General features: G+C 33.5%; 1 protein-coding gene across 2 annotated transcripts in view; it reads right to left on the reverse strand.

The window, feature by feature from the left end:
* Positions 1–4,381: 4,381 nt before the first annotated feature.
* Positions 4,382–26,625, reverse strand: part of LOC124357817 — a 40,118-nt gene continuing 17,874 nt past the window's right edge. Inside the window, exons 1-5 of one of the 2 annotated variants that reach the window (XM_046809885.1) lie at positions 20,108–20,212; positions 8,046–8,175; positions 7,629–7,759; positions 6,875–7,033; positions 4,382–5,458 (exon numbers count right to left, since the gene is read on the reverse strand). In XM_046809885.1, coding sequence (XP_046665841.1) covers positions 5,346–5,458; positions 6,875–7,033; positions 7,629–7,759; positions 8,046–8,175; positions 20,108–20,162 — 588 coding nt within the window. In that variant the 5' untranslated portion in view covers positions 20,163–20,212 and the 3' untranslated portion in view covers positions 4,382–5,345. Of the gene's footprint in view, positions 5,459–6,874; positions 7,034–7,628; positions 7,760–8,045; positions 8,176–20,107; positions 20,213–26,625 lie in introns of those variants that run through there. The other variant, XM_046809877.1, reaches the window with a different exon arrangement.

A 26,625-nucleotide genomic window follows, 5' to 3' on the forward strand; every position in this document is an offset into this window, starting at 1 on the left:
TCAATTCTTATAAATTAAATAACTGTATTTAAAATTTAGTTTTGTATATTACACACATGGTTTTTATATCACTACAAATTTAATATTAGTTTTCTTAATTTATTTTAGATCACTTAGAATACACATCCTAGATTATTAAATTTATAATGTCAACCAAATATAAATTAGAAATCTAGTATGAAACTAATATATTATTATTTAAATATTACTAAATGTTAATAAAAACACTACTTTTTTCCAAATTGTTTATTTTTTGGACGAGGCCTTTCGAAACCAAAGGTTTCATCTTGAATATTTAAAGAATTTTCCAATTGCTCCAAGAGTCTACAATATTATTATTTGTTATGTAAATCGTAAATGTTACCTGATACTGTATTTTTTATGATTGGGCCTTATTTTTACCAGCAATTTTAAACAATTATTGGCAAGAGAGTCAACTAAGTGGTAAATAATTGGTAACATGTCAGTTTTCAGTGTGATATGCTACCACTGAGCCATAATCTTATGTAAAATATAATAACATTAGCATGTATCTTCATCAAACATTTCAAGGTACACGTTAATGTTATTAGTCAATCAGCAGTTCAGGCCATATAACATTGAAAATAATGTAATAACCTCTAGTCAGTAATATTTTTAATTCTTAATTTAACTTTATTTTAATTATATTAGTGCCTATAATTCCTATTAGTATTTTCATTTACTTCTTTTACTATTTATTAATTTATATAATAATCGATGAAAGATCACATATTTCAGATCATGTTTTTAGTTTTTATAATAAAAGTACTTGTTTGTTGAATATTTTTTTAAATTTATAATGCTTTAAGTTTACTGTAATTATTGTATTTGCTTAATGAAGAATTGTATATTTGACTCATTATTGTACTGATTTTTTTATATTATTACTTTTATCACATTGATGTGACAGTCATGTATTTCAGCAATTGACACAACTGTTTAGTGAAATAGTGTCAGTTATGTTGTAAATAAATAATGTTTAGACAAAACGTTCTACTGTTTCTATTCACCACACTCTGCCTTTATTCCTATTAAGATGTTATAACGTACTATGGTCTGAAATCAAAATGAGTGGATTTCTGGTGTAATCAGCTTAAAGTATTGGACTCATACAAATTTGTAGTGCATCAAACAAGCTGTTGAATTGTAAAAAGTTGTAAAGAGAAAAAATTGAACAGTATATCTTGATTTTAATGGAAAAGACATTTTTTATACTTCCACATTAAATTTATTTAAATTACAAAGCAGTATATCTTGACAAAGTTGCAATTGTCACTGGATCATTGACTATTTTATTTTTAGATCTTTTCAGTTTTAACATGCCTTTGTTTTATTTTGTTTTGTTCATTATTTATAAATTTCCATGCTGTTTTATTCTCATTGTTTGTTTTGAGAATATCAGTAACATGTTTTGGCTTTATCAATTTGAGTACTGGCCTGTGAAGTCTTTTTTATATTCTTTAGAATTTACATCTTGTATTTTTGTAATTATTACTTTAAAATCTGAGGTTTTCTTTTGATTTAATAACACCCTTTGTTCTTTAAGAGTATTATTATATTGAAGTATATAAAGAAATTAATTTAATACGTTAAAAAGAGAAAAATAGTTACAATATTTTAAATAGGCATGGGCTGATACCAAAATAATTAATTTTTTTACAGACACCAAATAGTAGTCTTGATTCGTAATTCAATAATGATTCCTGTTATTTATAACTTAAAGAATATAGGCAGATTCTGAAACATTGTATCACCATTTGAAACATGGTGCAACAAACTAAAAAATACTGGTACACACTTTATTATAAAGTGTCCTATTAGTGTAATTGGATCATAAAACTTAATAAATAAATAACAATAGTAGTAAATACAATAATGGAACGCTCGCCAAATGTCAGCAGTACATTCCACCATATTATGTTTCAGCTAAACAGATGAAAGATGTCATCACAATAAAACGTGATATTGTCAGTAAATCTACTTTGTTATATTTTTACCCGTTGAACTATTCATTGAGGCCTTGCAGGATCAGTAGCAGCAATAGAATTGGGCAACAATGCAAGACCCAGGTTAAAGCTGTCTAAAACAACATCCATAAAACATTAAGAAATAATTTTGTTACCAGCAAAATGTCTTCACAGCAAAATTTAATACACTATATTTGTAATACAATTTTTTTAACAGTTAATTTTGTAAATATACACTTTTTATAACAAATATTTGTATTATTTTTTAGTTACTTTCTAACTAACTTTAACATTCTTCACCTAAAATATGACAATAAGTTTTACATAAAGAAAAATATTATGAGTTTTTTATGATTTTGCTGAACATGACTCAAAATTCTTGTTTCCTAGGAACAAGGGGGAGGAATTTCAGATTTTTTTTATTCACTGCATACAAAATTATTTTACAAATAATAAAAATACTCTACAATTGTAAAATAATCCTAATAACCTTCAAATTCTTCATCTTCACACAAACCGTGAATCCGTAAACAGATTTTGAGAATGGGAAATGATAACCTTCCAATGATGATCTTCCACACTTTCATCACTATCACTGATATCAGAATTGCACTTATAATCAGTGTCTAATAACAAAGCAACAATAGAATCCCACAGATTTTCCAAACATCTGTTGTGAGACTGTAATGTTTTTTTTATAGTTACTATAAAAAAAAAAACAATACATCTAACTTCACATTTAGCAGCTGACTAACGAAAACATTGACGAAACGTTCACAAAATAACAGGTGGTTAATTCAGTGTTGCCAGTAGCAAAACGAAATGAAATTTATTATTTTCTTATTAAAGGAAACAGTAAAGACCATGACCATATGTTGGATATTTTCAGAATTACAACGGTCCATAACAGTAAAGAGTGGTTAAACGACTACATAACCAGTGTATAGCTTGTTATTCAGTCTTGAACCACTCGGTAAGTAACCAGTGCTTATAGCTTCTCCAGTGGGTTGAATGTGAATATTATAATTCATTATTGTGAGCATTGTGACTGCCATTATCAGTCTGATTCTGTAAAAGGAAACACTAGATTATATATCACTTCAAGGAAATAATTATTGATAACCGAATTTGTCTAATCTTTAAAATTGTACTTGGTTATAACTTGCATAGAGATTGTTTGATTTATATAATGACTACTAGAAATGTTACAGTTCATTGAAAGCTCGCATTATGAAATATGAATTTTGTTTATTTCGTGTAAAAAAGTATTAATTCTAGAAATGGGATTGAAAACAACTTCATAATAAACAATATGGCACTGATGTGCCAATATCCCATACACATTAAGTAGTGCCGATACGCCCTAACAAGAACTAATTATCCAGCCGCTCAAGCAGAAAACAGTGCTTAATTTATTACTTCATAAAAAAGTTGTCTTTTTTACTGTTTTTATTTAGTACAGTTCTAAAGCTTAGAAACATGTTTTCAAAACTAACACAGCCTAAAAGATCACAATACGTTTTAAAGGTATTTACTAATATGATAAATGAAATGTTTTTAGTTTTTTCGTCTCAGTTTGTGAAGTAACTGCTCTATTTTTATTGTTAAAGTTGCAAGAATATAAAGTAAAATAATTGTAAAACATTCTTATAACATTAACTTATGTTAGAGCTGTCTAATTCACGACAACCAATGTCTATTTCGTTGCAACCAATGTTATGAATTGAACTCACTATATTTGTGAAGATAATAAAATATCATTGCAAATAACCACGTGTATAAACATAAACAAGCAAGAGAAAAATAAAAAGAACGGAAATATTCTGCAACTACCAACTAGTTGAAATAGTTCCCAGTACGACATCTTGAGCACTGCACTTGTTAAGGAAGTAACATAATGAGAAGTTATGAATAGGAGGCAGATTCAGACCAATTATACAGGCGGCGTGATCAGCTAATCGATTTGGGCCCCTTGTACGGAAGAGGGTTAATACCTTCATTGCGACTGTAGGCTACACGAGACTGGACAGATGTACAGCCTCTGAGTGGTATGGTGTCGGCTGCAGTCAACAAGTTAAATTGTTCTTTCTACAGATTATTCTGTGCTTTAATATTTTATTTATGAAACAATGACGACAAATAAATATTGTTACTTTATAAATTTATTTAATTAATATTGGCAAAATAACAAAATATTCGCATTGGAATCAAGTAAAAGTCATGGTATCAAGAACCCTCAATACCGAAACTATCGGGGTATTTAGGTATTGAGTATTGGAATCAACTAAGTCCTAATTGTAAGTATAAGCTTTATTTTAGAAAAAAACCTTGATTCACATCTATCTTACAAAATATTTAGTGGTTAAAGGGCTGAGAAAAGAATGAGATGCATATTTAAATAAAATTATAATTTATAATTGAATACATTTAAACATTTACATTACGATAACCCATACCTTTGTACAACAATGATTACAACTTAAATAACAAAACAAAAAAAACAATGACTGAAAGTATTGAGCACTACTTCATACAAAATTATATACAAGAAGTGATATAACAATAAAAGAAACAAAATATACAACAGACAGAAGAAAATGAAGAAATTCTGATTGTTTAAATCTAATAGAAATAACTAAAAATGTACAACAGAAATCAAAGAAAATATACAAATCACTGAAAGAGAAGGATAACTGATTGTAATATCAAATAAACTAATATTATTAACAAAGCAAGTTATGCTTTTCACTTAATTAATATTCACAGAATATAACATAGTGATAATATTCATTCATGAATACAAAATTTTACACACACAATATTGAATCATTAATATAATGTCTTTTTAAATCACCTCAATTCAATCAAAAAAATATTGTGAAGAATCAAAAATAATATTATTAGGCCAACATGCAAGTTTATAATTGAATACATTGTACAATTGAAGGATAAAAATAGTAGTTAAAAATTAAAATTGAATTGTATTGGCATTGAGTAACTATAACACATATTTGTATAACTAAAGTTATTTGTACTGATTTCAACCATACTGATATCTGTATAATAGTGTTACAACTAATTCTCAAGAACTTTAAAAAACTTCTGCGGTTTAACTATTATAAACATTCAACACGTAACACAAACACTGAAATTTCAAAAGTTCCAAACATTATTTTCATTAAAACAATGGCAGTTTCAAAATCAAGCTTACCGTTTACATTTTACATGAACCACTACTGAACCGTTTACTCAATTTTTAACCTGAATTCTGAGAATTTCTAAAAAGCAATCTGCACTACTAGTCCCACGGAGGATGGCATAACCTTTGGCATAAGCTGCTTGCACCGGTGTGGCAAGTCAATTCACCAGACTCTGGATGGTGGGCACCGGGTCGGATCTGAGTCTGGCCGTCTCTCCCTTCTGCAGCTTCAGCCAAGTCTCGCCCAGAGCCTTCGCGAAGTGATCGTCCACTGTAACAATTATTGTAACGTTGAATAAAACTGAAACACTACACCTTAAAATGTACTCTTTTTTTGTATATATGTATGTTTGGTACCTCATAAAATCTTTGAATTAAAAATTAATTAATTTTCTTGGGAAGGTTTGATTTTCATTACGTTGATATTAAAAGCCAAAGAAAAATGTGGCATAAGTTCACCCAATTTAATAAATACTTGATAAAATTATTACAACCTGGCATTGATAAAATATAAACTTAGGTTGAACTATAGTTTTCTAACGTTCAATAGATTATATAAAATACTTTTTTCAATATTTTTGTAGCTATAATTCCTCTCCAGAAAGGTTCTGAGGCAAAAATTAACCAAATTTACATGAATTTTGCATTTTTCAGGAGGAACAGCACAAACAATGAACATTAAAGCACATATCGTTAACAGTATGCATGACATAAATTTAATAAAATTCAATTATTAGAAAGCTATTATAAAAATAACATATCAAGTATGTAATAAAATTTGAGTTTCTTTGACAGTACTGAGTTGAAAAATTTTCTTTTCAACTTTTAAGAACGGATTTCAAAGTACTGATCTCACAATGTTATCCACCTTAGATAATCTATCTTAGAATGGACAATTTTAATACAAAAATAGAACATAACACTTACTGTTATTTTTATTACGTTTATTATTCAAAATTATTTTTATGTTCAATTCTTTGTTTATTGAAAATTCCTGAAAAAAAAAATTGTTGAGAACACAGTTAAAATTCAGAAAGTGATATAATCTTTGAAGGTGTTGCAATCCAAGCAGTTTTCCTGGCAACAGCCTTGGTTCTAACTAGACTGTGTGATTTGATTCTCTAATTCATTTTGTACCTATAGCCGATCAGTTCCGTTCTATTAATGGACATGAATGGATAATGTACTTTAAGGACACAAGTTCATTTTAAACAATATGGTGTGTCCTGCACCCAAAATGTGAAGTTTTACATATTATAAATGAATTATTGAATTTGATTTACTGTTGTATTTTAACTGTATTTCATAACGTGTTCAACTATGTCAGTGTTGAATTTAGCTCTAGTTCACCTTCCTCTTAGTGCAGCTCTGGAATCTGACACTGTCACAGACTTGATTCCTGGAACTGGAGTCATGTTTGTCTGAAGAGAACCAACAAAATTTGGTAACGTAAAAGCTCAAAATGAACACCACATCGTTTCAACATCATTTGCTGGATCTCTTCAGACCCACATGACTCTAGATTCTAGGAGTCAAGTGTGTGACAGCGTTTTCAAACGCTGTACTGCAAGGAATGTGGTACTAACATATTACACAGATGTATTGCAATAAAATCACATAGGTGTATTTAACTTTAGACTAATATGTGATTCACCGACCACACTTTTTGTAAATTATCATTTATTACCTGACAGAGATGAAGCAGTGTCCGGGGAATCCACGGTTACGGTGTTGTCAGTGGCTGGTTTCTTTATTCTGCCGTTATCAGCAAAAACGGACATGTAGTCTTTGCCTAGCGATCGACGGAAGTGTTCGTCTATCACTGGATCGCAGACTCCTTCTTCTTCTAATATAACAAAATTATCTTTATACACCAGTAAGAAGACACAAATTACGAATGCATTAATATTCAATATTTAAATTAATTGGGAGTGCCGATAGCTGAGCGGTATAAGACGTTGGACTTTGAATCTGAGTTTAGAGGTACTGCAGGTACAAATACTGTCTGTGACCATAGAACTTATTATCAGTACCATCGACCTTGTACTCTATCAGCTCTCCCCTTTATTCTTTTTGGAAAGATCCACACACTTGCACAGTCTAGTGGCCCATAAGGACGGGCAGAATAATGCTTAAAAGGGGATCAGCCTCTCCTTTTAAACAAATTGTCTTTGAGTGCTCAGTACAACCAAATTATGTTACACATCTGATCAACAAGAGTCTTCAATTACTTTAAATATTTCAGAGAAAAAGTTTTGTTTTGTGGTAGGGCACATGTTTCTAGTAATGTTCTCATAATCTTTACAGACAAATATTGATTAATAAACATTTAATTTAACTCTTAACTAGTATAAAAAATTGTAAGCATTACATTCTTACTGCAAGCAAAGTTCCTGTAATTTTTGAAATGCTTGTTTTTTCTGATCTGTCATTTGACTTACCCACAACTCCAGAGGGTTGCTGGACTGGAGTGATGACTGAGGGCCGGCGCACGTAACACAGGGACTGGGAGTAGGAGGGGGGAGATCCCCGAGGCCGCCGTGTCGACATGTCGATCGGTTCACTGTGGATACTGCAACAGTTACATTCACTCAATTTCTTTGGTACAAAACTGAAAACTAATATACTTGTCTTGATAGTTAACATGGCTCTATCTATGGGACCTAAATCCTGCTTGACAATACTTTATATTACACTTTTACCAGTTATCAAAAAAATGGAAAAAAACTACATGTAACAACTATCTGAGACTACCAAGCAGTACTGACTGTTACAGGAAGCGTATAACAACTCTCTGAGACAGCCTGTGATGAAATGTGATCAAACTATACTGTTACAGATGCAACCCTGATACTAACCCTGGGGCAGTCTTGTGGGGATACTCTGGTGGTGGTGCTCCTATTACCCTCTGTCTCCGTTCTCTCCTCCACTTGCCTCCACTCACAGGGCTCAACACTTCCTTGCACTTGGAGTATGAACGGGCTTCATCTGTAACATCACATATACATCTGTAACACCACATATACGTTACAGTTTAGTAACAAGGCAATAAATATTTCTTTGTGTCACTTTGGAATTATGTTTTGTAAAAGGGTTCATAAATTACGAAAAGAAAACAAGTTTTTTAAATCTTGGGATGAGTAATTTATAAATGATTAAATTATAAACAGTACTAGGGTTGCAGAGACTAGGGGGTCAATGTTAAAGGATAAATTTTCTCACTGGAGAAAGGCGGGGTCAGCCAAAGGACCATGGGATTAAATGCCAAGAAACCTGAGATAATCAACCACCTTGTTTTCAACCCCCACCCTGAAGCTGAGATTTGAAGGTCAAAGTTATTAAAAGGACAGAGTATTAAGTAGTTACAGACCAGCACCACCAGACTCAAAAGTAACCTGGCTGTAGAAATCTGAAAGTCAAGATATTTTGAAATCAAAATATTCCAAAAACTTAGAAGTCAGAGATCAGAGATCCAATTTGCCAGCTCGAAGGTTAAAACAATTTGATTGATCTGTAGATCTGTATTGGTTTAATGACAGACACAGTTTGGTAGAATAGGCTACATGTGTTGTAGTAATTTTCATACTAAGTTATTATCGTTCTATCAACCAATTGCAATACCAGATACCCCTCTATTATCTAGTTTGACAGACAGTATGAAGAGCCAAACTTCAGATATCTGTGGTGTAGGAATGCATCAGTTGCAAAGCACTTTCATTACTAGACGATCGGTTTTAAACTATTGTTCCATGTGGATCAGGAATGCTATTGTTTATGGAAACAATGGGTTTACTGACTTGGCATTCCTCCGAGTATATTTTTTTTGGCCGCCGAAACAGGTTCCCCGTCCTTGGCGAAGGTCACAATCCGACGGCCCCATTCACACACACACGCGCACGCGCGCGCACTGACGCCACGCCGTTCATTCCAACCCTCGCCTCGGTGGGCGGAGCGGGCGAGAAGGGTTTTTTTTAACAGCGGCTACAGACTTTCCGGTCTAGCCTTGTGGTTACTAGTCGTCCGACATTTCTCAAGTTTTAACATTTCTCAAGGGTTAAGGGAACTACAACGATCGATCTCCCTACAATAGTCAAAAGTAACAAGAGTTATCTCTGACGCACAAACGGGGAGTCCGGACGAAAAACAGAGCATTTTTCTTGTTGAGTGTTTGGCATAAAAACCCAAAGAAAATCAAAACGCACTACATGAGTTTACATGAGGTTTTTTATTACTTCAAGCCTACTTGTATGTATGTCTCTTTGAACCTGTTCCATCAGAAACTAGGCTACTATCGTTTTAAATTTAGAACATTTCTTGTAAAAGATTTTAACTCTCGAAATAATCGACAGGGCAACTCTATTTGGCTTACATCATTTATACGTAATCCATGCCCTAACTTACAAAAAAGGCCTGAAAAGTAAGCAATTCCAATGTTTAATTAATTACTATACTTCATGTTACGTACCATCCAATAGTATACGATATGTATTCGTTCACACTACATGTTTCTTGCCCTATCGTGTAAGAAAAACTCAGGTAAGTGTAAGTTAGTTACCCACATGAGGGAGAGATCAGATAGCAGATCTAAAAATAGAGTATTTTTTTGCTAAACTCGTCAAAACAGCAAGAAGCCAGTTCGGTCATAACATGGCGACGAGTTTTAAATGCCTGGTGAATTGGAGCACATTTTGTGTATTCTGGTGAAGTGTAAGAACACCTTCTTGCGAAGGAAGGCGCTCATAAACTGGCGTGTTCTGTTGTCCGGATCGGCAGTTCTTCCTGTCTCCGGTTTCGTAATTGTGTACGTTTCTACCTTTTGTGAGGACGCATTTGGTCATACAGTAGTTTAATGTTGGTTCTTACGACTTTCCCAACTGCAGTTGGACATCTTTCTTTTGAAGTCTTGAAAACTCGCAAAACGCTTTTGCGCGAGTATCCTGTCCACGGCAACAGACCATAGCTGAAATGATGATGGATAACCTTTAGTACGTACTTTATCATTACCACCTAAGTACGGAATTACTTGGCCAAATATTCCCAAGAGACAAATGCTTGAAAAAGGTTTTGCAAATACGTCACCATATGGTAATTCCACGTTAGCACTTGATCGACATACACGAGAGAAATTTCGTTGGTAAATTCCTTCGATATCGTATGCTTATCATTGTCAAACGTTCCAGTTTATCGTTTCTGTGTAAAGGTGAAATAAAGAGTCGACTAATATCCATATTGAACCCGAACAGAGCTCCCGTGCTTTGTGGATGACCTAACGTAATCTACGTGGAAAGAAACACAACATAACTGAGTTTAATCCCTGTGGGACTTTTTAATCAACAGTGACTTAGCACCTCCAATTCCGACAATTCGTACACAGACTAAGGCCACAAACGTTCCAGTTTATCGTTCCTGTTGTAAGGTGAAAATAAAGAGTCGACTAATATCCATATTGAACCTGAACAGAGCTCCCATGCTTTGTGGAATGACCTAACATAATCTACGTGGGAAAGAAACACAACATAACTGAGTTTTAATCCCTGTGGGACTTTTTAATCAACAGTGACTTAGCACCTCCAATTCCGACAATTCGTACACAGACTAAGGCCACAAACGTTCCAGTTTTATCGTTCCTGTGTAAGGTGAAATAAAGAGTCGACTAATATCCATATTGAACCTGAACAGAGCTCCCATGCTTTGTGGATGACCTAACATAATCTACGTGGAAAGAAACACAACATAACTGAGTTTTAATCCCTGTGGGACTTTTTAATCAACAGTGACTTAGCACCTCCAATTCCGACAATTCGTACACAGACTAAGGCCACAAACGTTCCAGTTTATCGTTCCTGTGTAAGGTGAAAAAATTAAAGAGTCGACTAATATCCATATTGAACCTGAACAGAGCTCCCATGCTTTGTGGATGACCTAACATAATCTACGTGGAAAGAAACACAACATAACTGAGTTTAATCCCTGTGGGACTTTTTAATCAACAGTGACTTAGCACCTCCAATTCCGACAATTCGTAACACAGACTAAGGCCACAAACGTTCCAGTTTATCGTTCCTGTGTAAGGTGAAATAAAGAGTCGACTAATATCCATATTGAACCTGAACAGAGCTCCCATGCTTTGTGGAATGACCTAACATAATCTACGTGGAAAGAAACACAACATAACTGAGTTTAATCCCTGTGGGACTTTTTAATCAACAGTGACTTAGCACCTCCAATTCCGACAATTCGTACACAGACTAAGGCCACAAACGTTCCAGTTTATCGTTCCTGTGTAAGGTGAAATAAAGAGTCGACTAATATCCATATTGAACCTGAACAAGCTCCCATGCTTTGTGGATGACCTAACATAATCTACGTGGAAAAGAAACACAACATAACTGAGTTTAATCCCTGTGGGACTTTTTAATCAACAGTGACTTAGCACCTCCAATTCCGACAATTCGTACACAGACTAAAGGCCACAAACGTTCCAGTTTATCGTTTCTTCTGTGTAAGGTGAAAATAAAGAGTCGACTAATATCCATATTGAACCTGAACAGAGCTCCCATGCTTTTGTGGATGACCTAACATAATCTACGTGGAAAGAAACACAACATAACTGAGTTTTAATCCCTGTGGGACTTTTAATCAACAGTGACTTAGCACCTCCAATTCCGACAATTCGTACACAGACTAAGGCCACAAACGTTCCAGTTTATCGTTTCTGTGTAAGGTGAATATAAAGAGTCCGACTAATATCCATATTGAACCCGAACAGAGCTCCCCATGCTTTGTGGATGACCTAACATAATCTACGTGGAAAGAAACACAACATAACTGAGTTTAATCCCTGTGGGACTTTTTAATCAACAGTGACTTAGCACCTCCAATTCCGACAATTCGTACACAGACTAAGGCCACAAACGTTCCAGTTTATCGTTTCTGTGTGTAAGTGAAATAAAGAGTCGACTAATATCCATATTGAACCTGAACAGAGCTCCCATGCTTTGTGGATGACCTAACATATAATCTACGTGGAAAGAAACAACAACATAACTGAGTTTAATCACTGTGGGACTTTTTAATCAACAGTGACTTAGCACCTCCAATTCCGACAATTCGTACACAGACTAAGGCCACAAACGTTCCAGTTTTATCGTTCCTGTGTAAGGTGAAATAAAGAGTCGACTAATATCCATATTGAACCTGAACAGAGCTCCCATGCTTTGTGGATGACCTAACATAATCTACGTGGAAAAGAAACACAACATAACTGAGTTTAATCCCTGTGGGACTTTTTAATCAACAGTGACTTAGCACCTCCAATTCCGACAATTCGTACACAGACTAAGGCCACAAACGTTCCAGTTTATCGTTCCTGTGTAAGGTGAAAATAAGAGTCGCTAATATCCATATTGAACCTGAACAGAGCTCCCATGCTTTTGTGGATGACCTAACATAATCTACGTGGAAAAGAAACACAACATAACTGAGTTTAATCCCTGTGGGACTTTTTAATCAACAGTGACTTAGCACCTCCAATTCCCGACAATTCGTACACAGACTAAGGCCACAAACGTTCCAGTTTATCGTTCCCTGTGTAAGGGTGAAATAAAGAGTCGACTAATATCCATATTGAACCTGAACAGAGCTCCCATGCTTTGTGGATGACCTAACATAATCTACGTGGAAAAGAAACACAACATAACTGAGTTTAATCCCTGTGGGACTTTTTAATCAACAGTGACTTAGCACCTCCAATTCCGACAATTCGTACACAGACTAAGGCCACAAACGTTCCAGTTTATCGTTTCTGTGTAAGGTGAAATAAAGAGTCGACTAATATCCATATTGAACCTGAACAGAGCTCCCATGCTTTGTGGATGACTAACATAATCTACGTGGAAAGAAACACAACATAACTGAGTTTAATCCCTGTGGACTTTTTTAATCAAACAGTGACTTAGCACCTCCAATTCCGACAATTCGTACACAGACTAAGGCCACAAACGTTCCAGTTTATCGTTTCCTGTGTAAGGTGAAATAAAGAGTCGACTAATATCCATATTGAACCCTGAAACAGAGCTCCATGCTTTGTGGATGACCTAACATAATCTACGTGGAAAGAAACACAACATAACTGAGTTTAATCCCTGTGGGACTTTTTAATCAACAGTGACTTAGCACCTCCAATTCCGACAATTCGTACACAGACTAAGGCCACAAACGTTCCAGTTTTATCGTTTCCTGTGTAAGGTGAAATAAAGAGTCGACTAATATCCATATTGAACCTGAACAGAGCTCCCATGCTTTGTGGATGACCTAACATAATCTACGTGGAAAGAAACACAACATAACTGAGTTTAATCCCTGTGGGACTTTTTAATCAACAGTGACTTAGCACCTCCAATTTCGACAATTCGAATACAGACTGAGGCCACAAACGAAACATTTTTCTGGCACTGTATATCTTTATTGAATAAGGAAAAGTACTGTTTTAACGCAGTGAAGGCTTTGAGAAGGTCAAGACACTAAGTGTAGGTTTTCAACCCTTAAATCTCTTAACTATCGTATCGACTTCATTGCGTCTATCGTCAACATGCATTTTCTGAAATCAAACCATTTTTAAGCTGTTGCTGAGGCTGGTTGCAATGGAAATAGATCTGTAAATTTTGAAGTGACAACATTCTCAGTCTTAAAGATTGACGTTATCTTGCTGAAACCAACAGCACAAGTATATCTTCGTGCCAGAGATGACGGAAGGTGTTATAGGCTACAGAGGAATAAACACTCAAGTCATTCGATTGTTTTGGTAATCTCTTCATGTGGCAGGAACCACGACAAAACCACTTTGACCTGCTCCAGAAAAGCCGAAATGTCAAAAGAGACAGCTACAGTTCTGAAGGATTAAATAATTATTTATTGTTTACACCTTTGACTATTATATGTTGTTTTTTTCATGTTTATATAAATAGTTCTATTTAGAACTTAAGAGTAGGGAGTCCATCAAGAAAGTACAATAATAAAACCGATCTAAAATATTAATTTTAAATTCAAGGATGGGACCTCATTACAAGCTCTGTTTTGGAGGCTGTATCTTTCTTAAAGTTTATATTATTAGTATAAATCTTATTATTGTTTATATTTTGTTACACTATAATATGTTATATTTTAAATATTATTAAGTGTGTTTTGTCTTAAGGTCAGATATATTACTTTCTTTAAGAAATTTCTTTCTTGTCAGCACCCAGAATCTGCTGACTTTGATGTTTGTGATTTCATTATCAACCCTTCAAGTAAATTGATCTGTTCTGTTGCAAACTGCAGTTGATGTGAGTACTGCTTTGTTGCCATCATAATCGTTCGTCCCTTTCATGACAGTTCAATAAATATTTTAATATTTTGTAACATTTCATGAAATTCTTATTTATTTACTGTTTCGCTATTCCAGAGAAAATATTGTTTTCTCTAGACCCAAAAATACCTTCAGTAGTCCAAGTGAGCTATGTTCATTTGTTTACAAGTAAAAGTTTTTGATGATTCACGTAGGAACTTCATTCCAGTGGATGTTGAAACAGTCTAAGCAATTTTAAAAGTAAATCTCAATAATTGTTTAAAATACGTGTTATTTTTTCAATTTTTAGAAATGTTTCTCGTGTCTCTTGTGGTCTACAGGAAACGAGATATTGTTGTTTACTTTAACTGTGGTAATTATATCTTTAAATTTGAACAAGTCGCTTATGTGTTTCTAGACTGCCATTACGGTCAACACAGACTTGGCCAGTCAGGTTGTAATATTGTTTTCGCCATACGCCGCTGTACAGACAGAACCGCACAGACAGTACCGCACAGGTCTGCAACACTCGCGCCGGAACAGAACCGGAAGGACACGAAGTACGATCTTTAATATTCCGTGCCCACAGCTGCTATATCAGTGGCATGACAGGCGTGTTAATAATATATCTCTACCACCTACGAATACGATCTCACTTACTACAGACGCATAACTCATTTCCTTCGATACGCTGGTGTAATTCGCGCATCCGTGCGCACTCAGTCTCATTACATGTCATGTTTCCCTTCAATATTGAAACAAAATATTACATTATCGATCAAAATATCAGCAAGGGATTTGTTGAGTGAGTTTTAAATATACAAAAGAAGCTGTTTCAGGACCTACTTCTAGAATTATTTCAAAACGCAACTCAGCATTTCTCAATTGTTTACGTTCGTACAATTAAAAAAATAATCACACACAATTAATTAATGTAAATTGTTGGCGTTTCGCGAGTTAACTTCTTATATATATATATATATATATATATATATATATAAATGAATGTTTGTGTGTTTGTCCTTTATAGACTCAGAAACTATTGGACCGATTTTGATGAAATTTTGTGTATGTTTTCAGTGGAATTCGAGAATGGTTTAGATTTACAATTTGGTCCAATTTAAAAAGTTTATTTAGTTAATTTTTTAATTATAAATAATTGTTGTTGATGTTGGGGTGTTTTATATTGGATCCGACAGACTGCGCTACGACACGTAATACAAAGTGAACTGATACTTACAGCTGTTAATACTTTCAGCTGAAGTTCATCAAAGAGGCAGAAACATTTGTTTACATTTAAAATAAAGAAAATTTTTATTGTAAAGTGTTTGATCAGTAGTGTAATGCAGGTTGCATAGAAGACGTCATTCCCTAATTTAAAATTCAGATTGCACCAATGATCAATAAACTATTTAATGCAATGAAAATACTATTAAACGCTATTATGAAAACAACCTCATTGTACAAATCCGTGAATGTTTGCACATAAGGTAATCGAATTTGGTTACATCGAAGGTAAATGAAAAGAGCCGAAAGAAGACACTTTATGATCGAAATAGGGTTTCTTTGATACATTGCCTTGAAGGCACACTCCTAAATAATACTGGAAATATCTTAGACAGAAAATTAATTTTAACAGGCCGAATTTGATTCTTTAGAACCTAATTAGTTTACCGAGATTCATCCATATACATTAATTGTTCTCAATAACTTATCAACACCTAGCAAAAACCACGAAAGATAGAGGCAGGAATATGGTACATACCTTCATAATGCGCCCAAGAGGCTCACGAAGGAACGACTATAAATTATCTCAGCAATGTTTAGAATGTGATAGAAAAAGAATAATTTAATAGTGTACTGTTTTCAACGGGAAATTGCGTGCGAAGCCGCGGGCAACTGCTAGTAGTTCATAAACTAAGAATAAATGTCCATTGCGAAATTAAAATATTTTTTATAAATAATAACGATCCCCAATTGCAAGGTCATGACTTTTACCAACTGACTGACTAACACTCACTTAATTATTCATTCATTGGTCTTACAAGGAATTTGGGCTGTAGAAATGTGAACACACCTGTGCGACGAATCTCAATTTGCCACCCAAGCATGTAGACACTAGTGATTAAAAAACAATTAATAAATATATGTCATCCTACTTGCATTTGTAATCAGTATACTAGTACTTTAAAAAATTCTTTATATTTCGCTAACTACTTAGGCTTCCATTGTTATCTCCCGTCCACTAAACTACAATTTTGAATGCTACAAACTATATTTGGAAGTTCCGACGTAAGATTTCAGTATTAAGTCCACTTTGATAACGTGGCTATTGTTTAAACAAGTTTGTATGTATCCCGTTTTTTAAATTCAACTGTTGGGTTTTTTAATTTTGATCCTTTCGTTTAAAACACATTTCATTTTCACGTGTTTGACATTTTATTTCGGCCAGTTCAGCTTTAGTAGATAAATAACTCTTAAGGCGAGGAATGTGGTAACTATAATCTAAGAATGCATATTCCGTACTATATTCAACGGAATTGTTTGTGTGACAGGCTATAGCTTACAATGACATTACCAAGAACCGCACATTGTCTAGCTAATCAACAAAACAGTAACATTTCTGTTACCGTCAATTTGTACACAACCTTCCACTACTTTTTCATATTTGACGAAAGCCAGTGTTACAAACGCTACAATACTAATTTACATCCTCATTTCTTCTATTTTTTCTATATTTGGTACAGACTAACTTCCTGAACATTTCCTTAAACAAATTCAAAATCTCAAAATCAATTACCCTCGATTTTGAACACTTGATACCATAAAAACATAATTAGCAGCTGAAATAGCCTCTCTGTGAGAAAATCCTGAACAAAATGTATAACGAATGTTAAAAATGACAACACTGACCTAGAAGTCTCACAATAATTAATTATGTTAAATGGAACAATCAGTTGATTATTAAGCAGACCGGGTTGCGCGTGTGACGGTGTGTGCGCGTTCGGGTGCAAGGGTCGTCTTGTAATCCTCTGGGGCTCTTGAGATACCGAGCAAACTACAATGATATTTATATATTTGAAATATTATGAATTTAGCTTACTTTAGCTTTAACATTTTTTAAATGTGTCCTTATGAATTTAATTTCAGCAGATGTTATTAATATAAACCCGTCCTCAGACTTAAGAACAAACTTAAAGTCCTGTGTAATTTCTTAAGGGAGATAATTTTCCTTGAGAAATGTCATTTCTGCTGTTTTTGTCTGAGGACGGGGCTATTTACAATGCTAACTTGCAGACAAGGTCCTTACTCTGGACTTAATTGTTCTCCTTGTACAATCACAAATATACGTGCGTCAATGCATCCATCCATGACACAATCGCGGGTTACACCCACTGTAAAACTTGTCATCAGAACTATAACGTTACTCATAAGGAAAACACAAATCTCTGTTCCACCAACAAGGTTTTATAGCTGCTGTGTATTGGCGACACAGTGCTGCTTGAATGATCACAAACATAGCGCCATTTAAATGTGAAGTCATCACTAATAAAAGACGTTTTAAGATGGAGCAACCGAGTTGAGCATTTATTAAGAGGTGCTTACTTAGGTCGTTGTTCTTCACTTCCAATTGATTAGGGCGCAAAACAATTACAATGGAAATGAGTAACAAATAAACGTAGATCGATTGTTGAAACCTTATGTAGGGCATTGAAAATTTTTAAATTTCCATTTAGGGTAGTGCAATTGACTTTGTGTTTGTAAAAGATTTTTTTATATTAAACTCATTGCCCTTTAAAAGAACTTCCCTGGATGTAGAAAATGTAAACCGTGTTTTTTTATCACTTCGCGTTAAATTTGAGGCTTTGAATAAAGTAGAATATATTGTTAATTTTTTATTCAGGCCCAAATAATGAAGATAATAATGTGAAACATTAACAGCATGTATACGATTTATAGCTTCAAGGAGTGGCATATTTTTTATTGATTTACAACTTAAGGAAATTATATTTTTTAATTGAATATGCTTTTAAATATTATTTTTATAAATGAAATTAATTATTTAAAACAATAAAACATATGTCACTCCCTGAAGCTGTAACTCATATACACGCTGTAAAAATTTCACATTTTTATCTTCAGCCGCTTTAATTTGGGCCTGATTAAACAATTGCCCTAAATTTCTTCTATAAACACATGTAATATTTTGCTGAGTGATCAAAACATTTTCTCCTTTTTGTATTCAGGGAAGTCATCTTTAAACAGTTCTGAATTTAATATAAACAAATTTACAAACTAAAATGGATTGCACCATCTTAAATGAACATTTTTCATATTTCCCAATAAATGAATGTTTTACCTTGGCCTAAGCTTCTTTTTTAACCCTCATAGTGTTAATAGACAAACTGTTGTCTCCTTGAGCCGTTTTTGTAGTGTTAACCGACATAATTAAAACATTCCCTCACACAATCACTTCTTATAAAGTACTGCGGTAACGTATCGATTTGATTCATGCACCATGGGTTTTGCAAAGAAAAATACTAGCGAAAACTATGCTGCTAGTTTTATACCTCTTTGTTATTATGGTTGTGACGTAGCAAGTTGATTATTCCAAACGTAAATGAAAACGTAAAAACTGTTGTGAACGCCATGTTGCCGGCGTTGTTTACTTTTTTACATCTGTGCCAAGCCGTGTACAATTCTAAGTTTTAGTAGTTTTATTAGTATTTTAGTGTTGTATCAAATGTTTTGTTAGACATAGTTACAGTGCAAATAAATATATTTTAGAATAAAGAAATATCTCATTACTGAAATCTGGTAAATGATCGGCTCTGAGTAGGGTATTGGAGTTCGTTTGGCTGAAATTCATTTCACATAAGTCTTTTTAATTGTTTTTCATCTCTCTATTATTCACGATTATATTATTAATTCTAATTCAGTAATGTTCAGGCTGATGTAATATAGATTAGCTAATTCAATAACAAGGTATCCGGTGTGGATTTGAATCTTTTCTAACTGGTGCGCATTATCTTTAATAAATGTGGTATTATTTTATATTTAGACATATTTTTATATTAGATATTTAGATTTTATATTTAGTTCGTGGTTTTCTGAAATTACTGAATTATCTGAAATCATATATTTGTATAAAGTTTATGTTTACTGAAACTAGATGAAATTTAACACAAATTGGTTATATCACATTTACATTTTTCTCACAATAAATTTGATTTGATAGGTATGGTCCCCCCAAATTTGGGTAATTCTTTTTTGCAAAATGTTCATTTCGGTAAAACAATCTTTAAATAAAATACTTTTATGGTCTACTTTAAATATTATGCGTTGTTTAATTCAATTTGCTTGTAATTTATATTTTTAATACATTAAAACTCCCTTGCATGAAGCTCTAAATAGACCGATACTACAGGATGAAAAGACCGCCAGTTGTAGGGCTAACATTTCAATCGTAATTGTTTCACGCCCGAGCCAATTGGAAGTACAGAACGATCAAAGCACCTCTTAATAAAGAGTTGCTAATTAGTTGCAGCTATAAAATATGTTAATTACAGCAGTTAATGACGAGTTGTGTGTTACCTGGGAGCCAGGGCTGCCAGAGCTTGGGGGCGACTGTGACGCTGAACTGGACCATACTACAGACCGAACCGTGGACCACGGACACCGACAACTGAATGGCGAGGCCGGAGCCACCAGCGAGTGCCCGGTCAGCCTGGCGCACACCTCCATTAATGCCACGGCCACCCTACCTTGGCCGCCGCCGCCGCCGCCACCGCTAGTTTACTACAACCACAGTCCTTCCGCTGCAAGATCCTCCTCGTCCTTCCCAGCCGCATTCATTCAGCTTTACCGGACCCTAACATTTCTCTCTCAGAGTTCCGACTTAACAAACATCCGTACTTACAGGACCGCTAACCATCTTTCTCAGAGTTCCGACTTAACAAACATCCATCCTCACCGGGCCCTTTACATCTTTCTCAGAGTTCCGACTTAACAAACATCCGTCCTTACCGGACCCCTAACATCTTTCTCAGAGTTCCGACTTAACAAACATCCGTCCTTACCGGACCCCTAACATCTTTCTCAGAGTTCCGACTTAACAAACATCCGTACTTACCGGACCGCTAACCATTTTCTCAAACTTCCGACTTAACAAACATCCGTCCTCACCGGACCCTTTACATCTTTCTCAGAGTTCCGACTTAACAAACATCCGTCCTTACCGGACCCCTAACATCTTTCTCAGAGTTCCGACTTAACAAACATCCGTCCTTACCGGACCCCTAACATCTTTCTCAGAGTTCCGACTTAACAAACATCCGTCCTTACCGGACCCCTAACATCTTTCTCAGAGTTCCGACTTAACAAACATCCGTCCTTACCGGACCCTTAACATCTTTCTCAGAGTTCCGACTTAACAAACATCCGTCCTTACCGGACCCTTAACATGTTCTCAGAGTTCCGACTTAATAAACTACCTTCCTTACCGGACCTCTAAAATTTTTTCAAAGTTCCGATTTACCAAACTACCGTCTTTACCGGACCCCTAACACCTCTTCCTCAGAGTTAAAATTTACCAAACTACCGTCCTTTCATAATAGTCAATGCACTGGTTATAAGATTATTAAGAAAGAGAAAAATAACGTTTCATGTCGATATTTATGTAGAGATTAATGTTTCTAAAATACAATACAATAAAACTTTAAAAATACCAACTATTTAATGTAAGTACTTATAAGTAACACAGTGCCAAAATGTGTTTGTACACCATTGTTCGTGTGTATGGCATGATACAACACTTAGCCTCTAGTCGACAGGGTTGCACATTTAGAATATATCACAGACACTTTCGATTGATATAGCCGTCCATCCATCGAATTTGCTCACCACTACGATCCATCGTCTCGTATTGGATGTATTGGAAAAGGCCAGGCGAGCGTTAAGAGTATGAATGCTTGTCAACAATATAAATATCTCTGTACGCATTTCAAATGTGTTTTTGTCATTTATGGGCACTTTTTGCCAACAAAAAACAAATTATATTCTTTTCCAAGTGTATAATGACTGCGTTACGAGGAGCAGCACCAGGCAGAGGCGGCTGGTGCGGCGGTCCGGTCTGCCATCCCGCGGCGAGCAGACCGTATCCGGCCCGGGGCCAGTGATTAAAAAGTAGTTTTTCAGAGGAATTTTAAAAACTGAACAAAAAGCGAAGACAATTTCCTGTGGAGGCGCCGCACTGGCACGCAGACCGCGGACCGCTTTAATTTATTATAATGCATTTAGTTGTTTATGCATCGGCATTACGTGTATCGGTCCATTCATCGAGGAACGCATTACGTCAGCTTACAGCATTCCATTCATGATGTATCCTTCTCCCACGCGAGTCGCACAGGATATCCTAACGGCCGCCAGGTATCCTACCGCCCACACCCGGGTCGCTCTCGGCATCCTGCGATCATTAAATTCGCTAATCAAGAGCGAAAGGTCAGAAAACCTGCTGGAGGAATTCCAATATGTTAGGCTGACGAACATTCCTTCCCTGGTCCGATCGCTTTATAAAGTTATATAACTGTGTGGAATCCAACTTTTATTGGTGCTACGGTAAAATTTTGCTACTAACTAGCACAATGTCGTAATAAAAAGAAGGGGGCTTCATTTTCAAATGTAATTTATAAAGTTTTGACTAAATCACTACAAACACGGTTCAACCTTCATACAGAAAAACTTAAGAACTGGCAGGCTATCTTATTTTTAATTCCATAACAACTATGTCAAACCTCATGTACATTTACATTATTTTTAGCCATATGGATTAAGGAAACGTCGCATTTTAAGGATATACTTAATGCACATCCAAAAGATTTTTCTATTTTATTTTAATATTTAAAAATTAATTATTTAGAAAAACTCAACATTTTTTTAACATTATTATTTTACATTAACCCTTTGAGCATCAAGCGCTGGTGAGATCGGCTTTTCACATATTTATTATTCTGTTACTAAATGTTGACATTTGGTATTGTACTTGTCTCATTGTATACATACTATATCAAATAAACATACTATCAATCATGATTTGATTTGTAAAAGCTATTTGCCACATATGAGAAACAACTTTTATGCGAGTGCAGATTTTCAACATTTTGCACTAATATACAGGGTGCAACAAAAAGGTTTGGCTAGATATGCATTTTCAGATTTTATGTGTGATTCTAAGCTAAAAATGAAGAATAAGTTTTTCCAATTTCCACTTCGTTTAGCTGGTAGCTGCCATTTTGTATTTTTTATTGATAAATTATTATCTCTAAAACTAGTAAAGCTAAAGAAACCAAATTTGGCACATATGTTTGAATAAGCAAGAGGAAAATAAAAAAATAATAATTGTATTATTTTCTCTAATATTAACAACATGGCGCCTGGTGAAAATTGTTAAAGTCAAATAACAATAAAACCACTATAGTTATAAAAAAACATACTAGACACAAACTACTTGGAGAATTTTATTGCAATTCCAACAGTGCAAGTTTCAACGAAATCCATCGAGGCATAAGCGAGCACGACCACTTTAAAGATACTCTTGTAGAAGCCATGAGCAAAAACTCCCATTATGTTTATTTTTGAAAAAGTTGTTAATTATTTTGTGGAGGACTACACAAGTACCAAATGTAAAAATGAATCAATACTCAGCTATACAAATACTCATTTTTTTGAAATTTTGTACGTTTGTCCCAATGTACATAAGGAACCATAACAAGATGCACAGAAATAAATCAAGATCATAACATTTCAATTTTTGTATTCCAAAATTTAATAAATCAAAATATTTAATTTTAGATTTTACGTTTTTACTAAAATGTGTTTAAAAAATATGTGTAAAATAAATATTACAGGTTATAGCCTACTTTCCCCTCAACATAATAAAAGATAAATCATCCCATTATGTTCATTTTAAAAGTTGTGAATTATTTGACTGAACACTACACAAATACCAAAAGAGTGCTTGACAGTGAGAGAGGTGACCTGTCATAAATGCTTGACACTGACAGCGCCACCCCTCCAAAAGTGCTTGGCACTCAAAGAGTTAAAAAATATAAACTTAAAAAAAGTGTTTGCATGTGTATTAATTATATCTTTAAATTAAATGGAATTGAAAAAATTTCATTTCTGCCTGTCTGTCTGTACGGTATCGCAAAAATAAAATACTTAACATTTTACATTGAACCTTCATTTCTACATCGAAACAATAACTAAATTCAATGATAAAGCTAATATTTTTATATCAGTCTTAAGAGTAACCATGACAGTAATGAAAAAAATCAGAATAAATAAATTTCTAAACAAACTGATTACACCAATATGAGATTTTAACATGTGACTTATTAACTAACATGTAGATTAACCCTAACATTTATTCAACGCCATCTTTTGGTGACTTAGTGTGTAGAATTTTATTATTTCAACAGTACTATGGAACCAAACTTGATGAACAAAAATGTGAATGTATCATGTGGCAAGATATCTCAAGAAAGCAGTTTATCTGTGAACATTAAATTTTGCATGAAACTTTATTTCTACATAGACAAGAATGAGTTCTATGATGGTGCATGTCCAACCACGGAATTTTGCTGAGTGTCAAAGAGTGAAACTTAGTAGGCTGACACAATAATTATTTTTTGTCTGTCTGGAATGTAAATATTTCTTTTCTGCATGAATGTCTGTCATTCTACCTCATGAGTAAAATGAGCTTTTGACTTAAAACTTTGCATGCAACCTCAGCAGAGTATATTGCACAAGACAATGTATGGCATACTCCTACCTTGTGAATACATTATAAATAGTTTTCCATAGTTTCATCAATTGGTTTTATTTCACTGGATTACAATAAATAGTCAGTAAAGGGTACATATGAAATATTAAAAAATATCTTAATTTTAGAATAAAAATCAATTTTATCATATATGTATAATAAATTGTAAAATAAAATAGTGTTAAAAAACTAACTCCCAACTATTCTATGTGTATAATTATTTACAACAGTACCCTGTAGCACTATTTATTCTTACGGGGCTTATTATTCTCTAAGGACCCTTTAACTGTTTATTTTAGGAGAAAAAATGCAAAGAATACAATGATTAGTCTATAACTCATACTATTAAAAACTTTCTCAAAACAAAAATATTTCAATTACAACTGAAATTCCTTGTAAACATCTTGTACACTTATAATATATCAAGATATATAATATTAATAATAATATATAATATTCCAAGATCACAATGGTATCCCATTTAAAGTATGGTGTCATATTTATAGTTTCCAAGATCACAATGGTTTCCCACTACTGTATGTATCTTTTTTATTTCTAATATTATGTGCATGCAGATTTATAAATGTCACAACACATAACTTGTATCAGTTTGGAATAAAAATACACATTAATGTTCAAACTCATCTATAGAATAAATCATGCCTTTTTTTTTATTTCAGTAATAAATTATTTTGTTGCATAAAACTGTTACTATTTGAGAATTCTGCAGTGTGTCTACAGAAATAAAGTTTTAAAACTCCATATATTAGCAGTATTTCTTGTACAGTTTTCTGTGAATGTCCAGTATTCTTATATTCAACTTATATGTTACTTTCTGATTAAGAAATATTCTCTTATATAGTTAAAGCTAATACGAAGCTAGTTTATTTATATATTTTTTATGCAACCTGGACCGATTTTTCTATTTTTTATTCAAACAAAAATCCTCCTTTACTTCAATATTCACTTCGCAACACTGCCTTCATTGAAAAATCTCAGCCAATGTTAAGAAATAAATTCTAATATGTTCTAGAGGAAAAGAGAAGAATACTTTATTTTGTTTTTATCACTGGTGTAGAAGAATACCTATATTTATGTCAGGGTCACGTAATATAAATTACATGGAATCATGGTGTATAGTGATAGTTGAACAGAACAGTTTTCTCATCTGCTAGTCAAAATGAATTTTAAAATAGGTTGAAATACATGTAAATTTTTACTTGCATTAATGATACGAGTTTACAAATGTTCTACTTTCACACTTCTTATAATGAAAATTATATTTTACTTTGCCATAGCTTTTGAAAATGAATCTGTTGAGATATGTAATCTGTTTATTGTACAATAAATACAACCATAATTTGAACAATCTTCATCACTTCATAATATTTGAAGGCTTTTATATTTACAAATGTTTAATCACACTACGGTCAGAAAAGCATTTTTATTTACAACATTTATTTACTATAATGGGTTTTGTATAAAAATATCTATTGATTGATTCTGTCTTACTTAATGTTGTGAAATGCTATTTTAGACAACTATGCTGACGTGCAAAATTATAAAAGTTGGCATATACCATTCAATTTAATGACCTTTAAAAAATATATTGTATAATCTGTACAGTTGTGCAATGACCAATGCTCCATCCGATAATTAACACACTGATGTAAAAAACTCCATATAAAATTATAATAAAATACAAAACTCTTAAAAAACTGCTGCTGTCAAATGGCTTTTTGTTTTTTATAATAAAATATTAGGTGGAAAATATATTTGTGAACTATTTGTTAAACTATTAAATTATTATTTAACTATAAAAATTAATCATATTGTTGCCAAACGAGACATAAAACGTAATTGGTTTTTAAAATGTTTTAATTTATTACAGTTATAATTGAATGCTACTTTTAAAAATAATCATATTGTTATTATTTTTGAAACTGGTTAGAACACAATTAAAATGTGACAACAAAAATTAACTTTATCATTTAATTAGGTTATGTTTGACAGGGTCAAACTAAGTATGACGTATATTTTCAAACTATGAGTGATTCCTAACATTATAAGGAGAATAGCCAATGACCAGTTAAAACAAATCTAAGTATGAGTATTTAAACAGTTTGTGTATTTATTATGCATATAATATTAAATACATCATACAATTTATACACAGTACTTATAGACTTTTACTCTAAAAAAAGTTAATTTAGGATGTTAAAGCTATTAATTTAGGTTATGTAAACTTTCAAATCTTTTATTGATGAAATGAAAAAATATGCTAAAAACA

The sequence above is a fragment of the Homalodisca vitripennis genome, chromosome 1 (genome assembly GCF_021130785.1).
Source record: "Homalodisca vitripennis isolate AUS2020 chromosome 1, UT_GWSS_2.1, whole genome shotgun sequence".
Classification (NCBI taxonomy): domain Eukaryota; kingdom Metazoa; phylum Arthropoda; class Insecta; order Hemiptera; family Cicadellidae; genus Homalodisca; species Homalodisca vitripennis.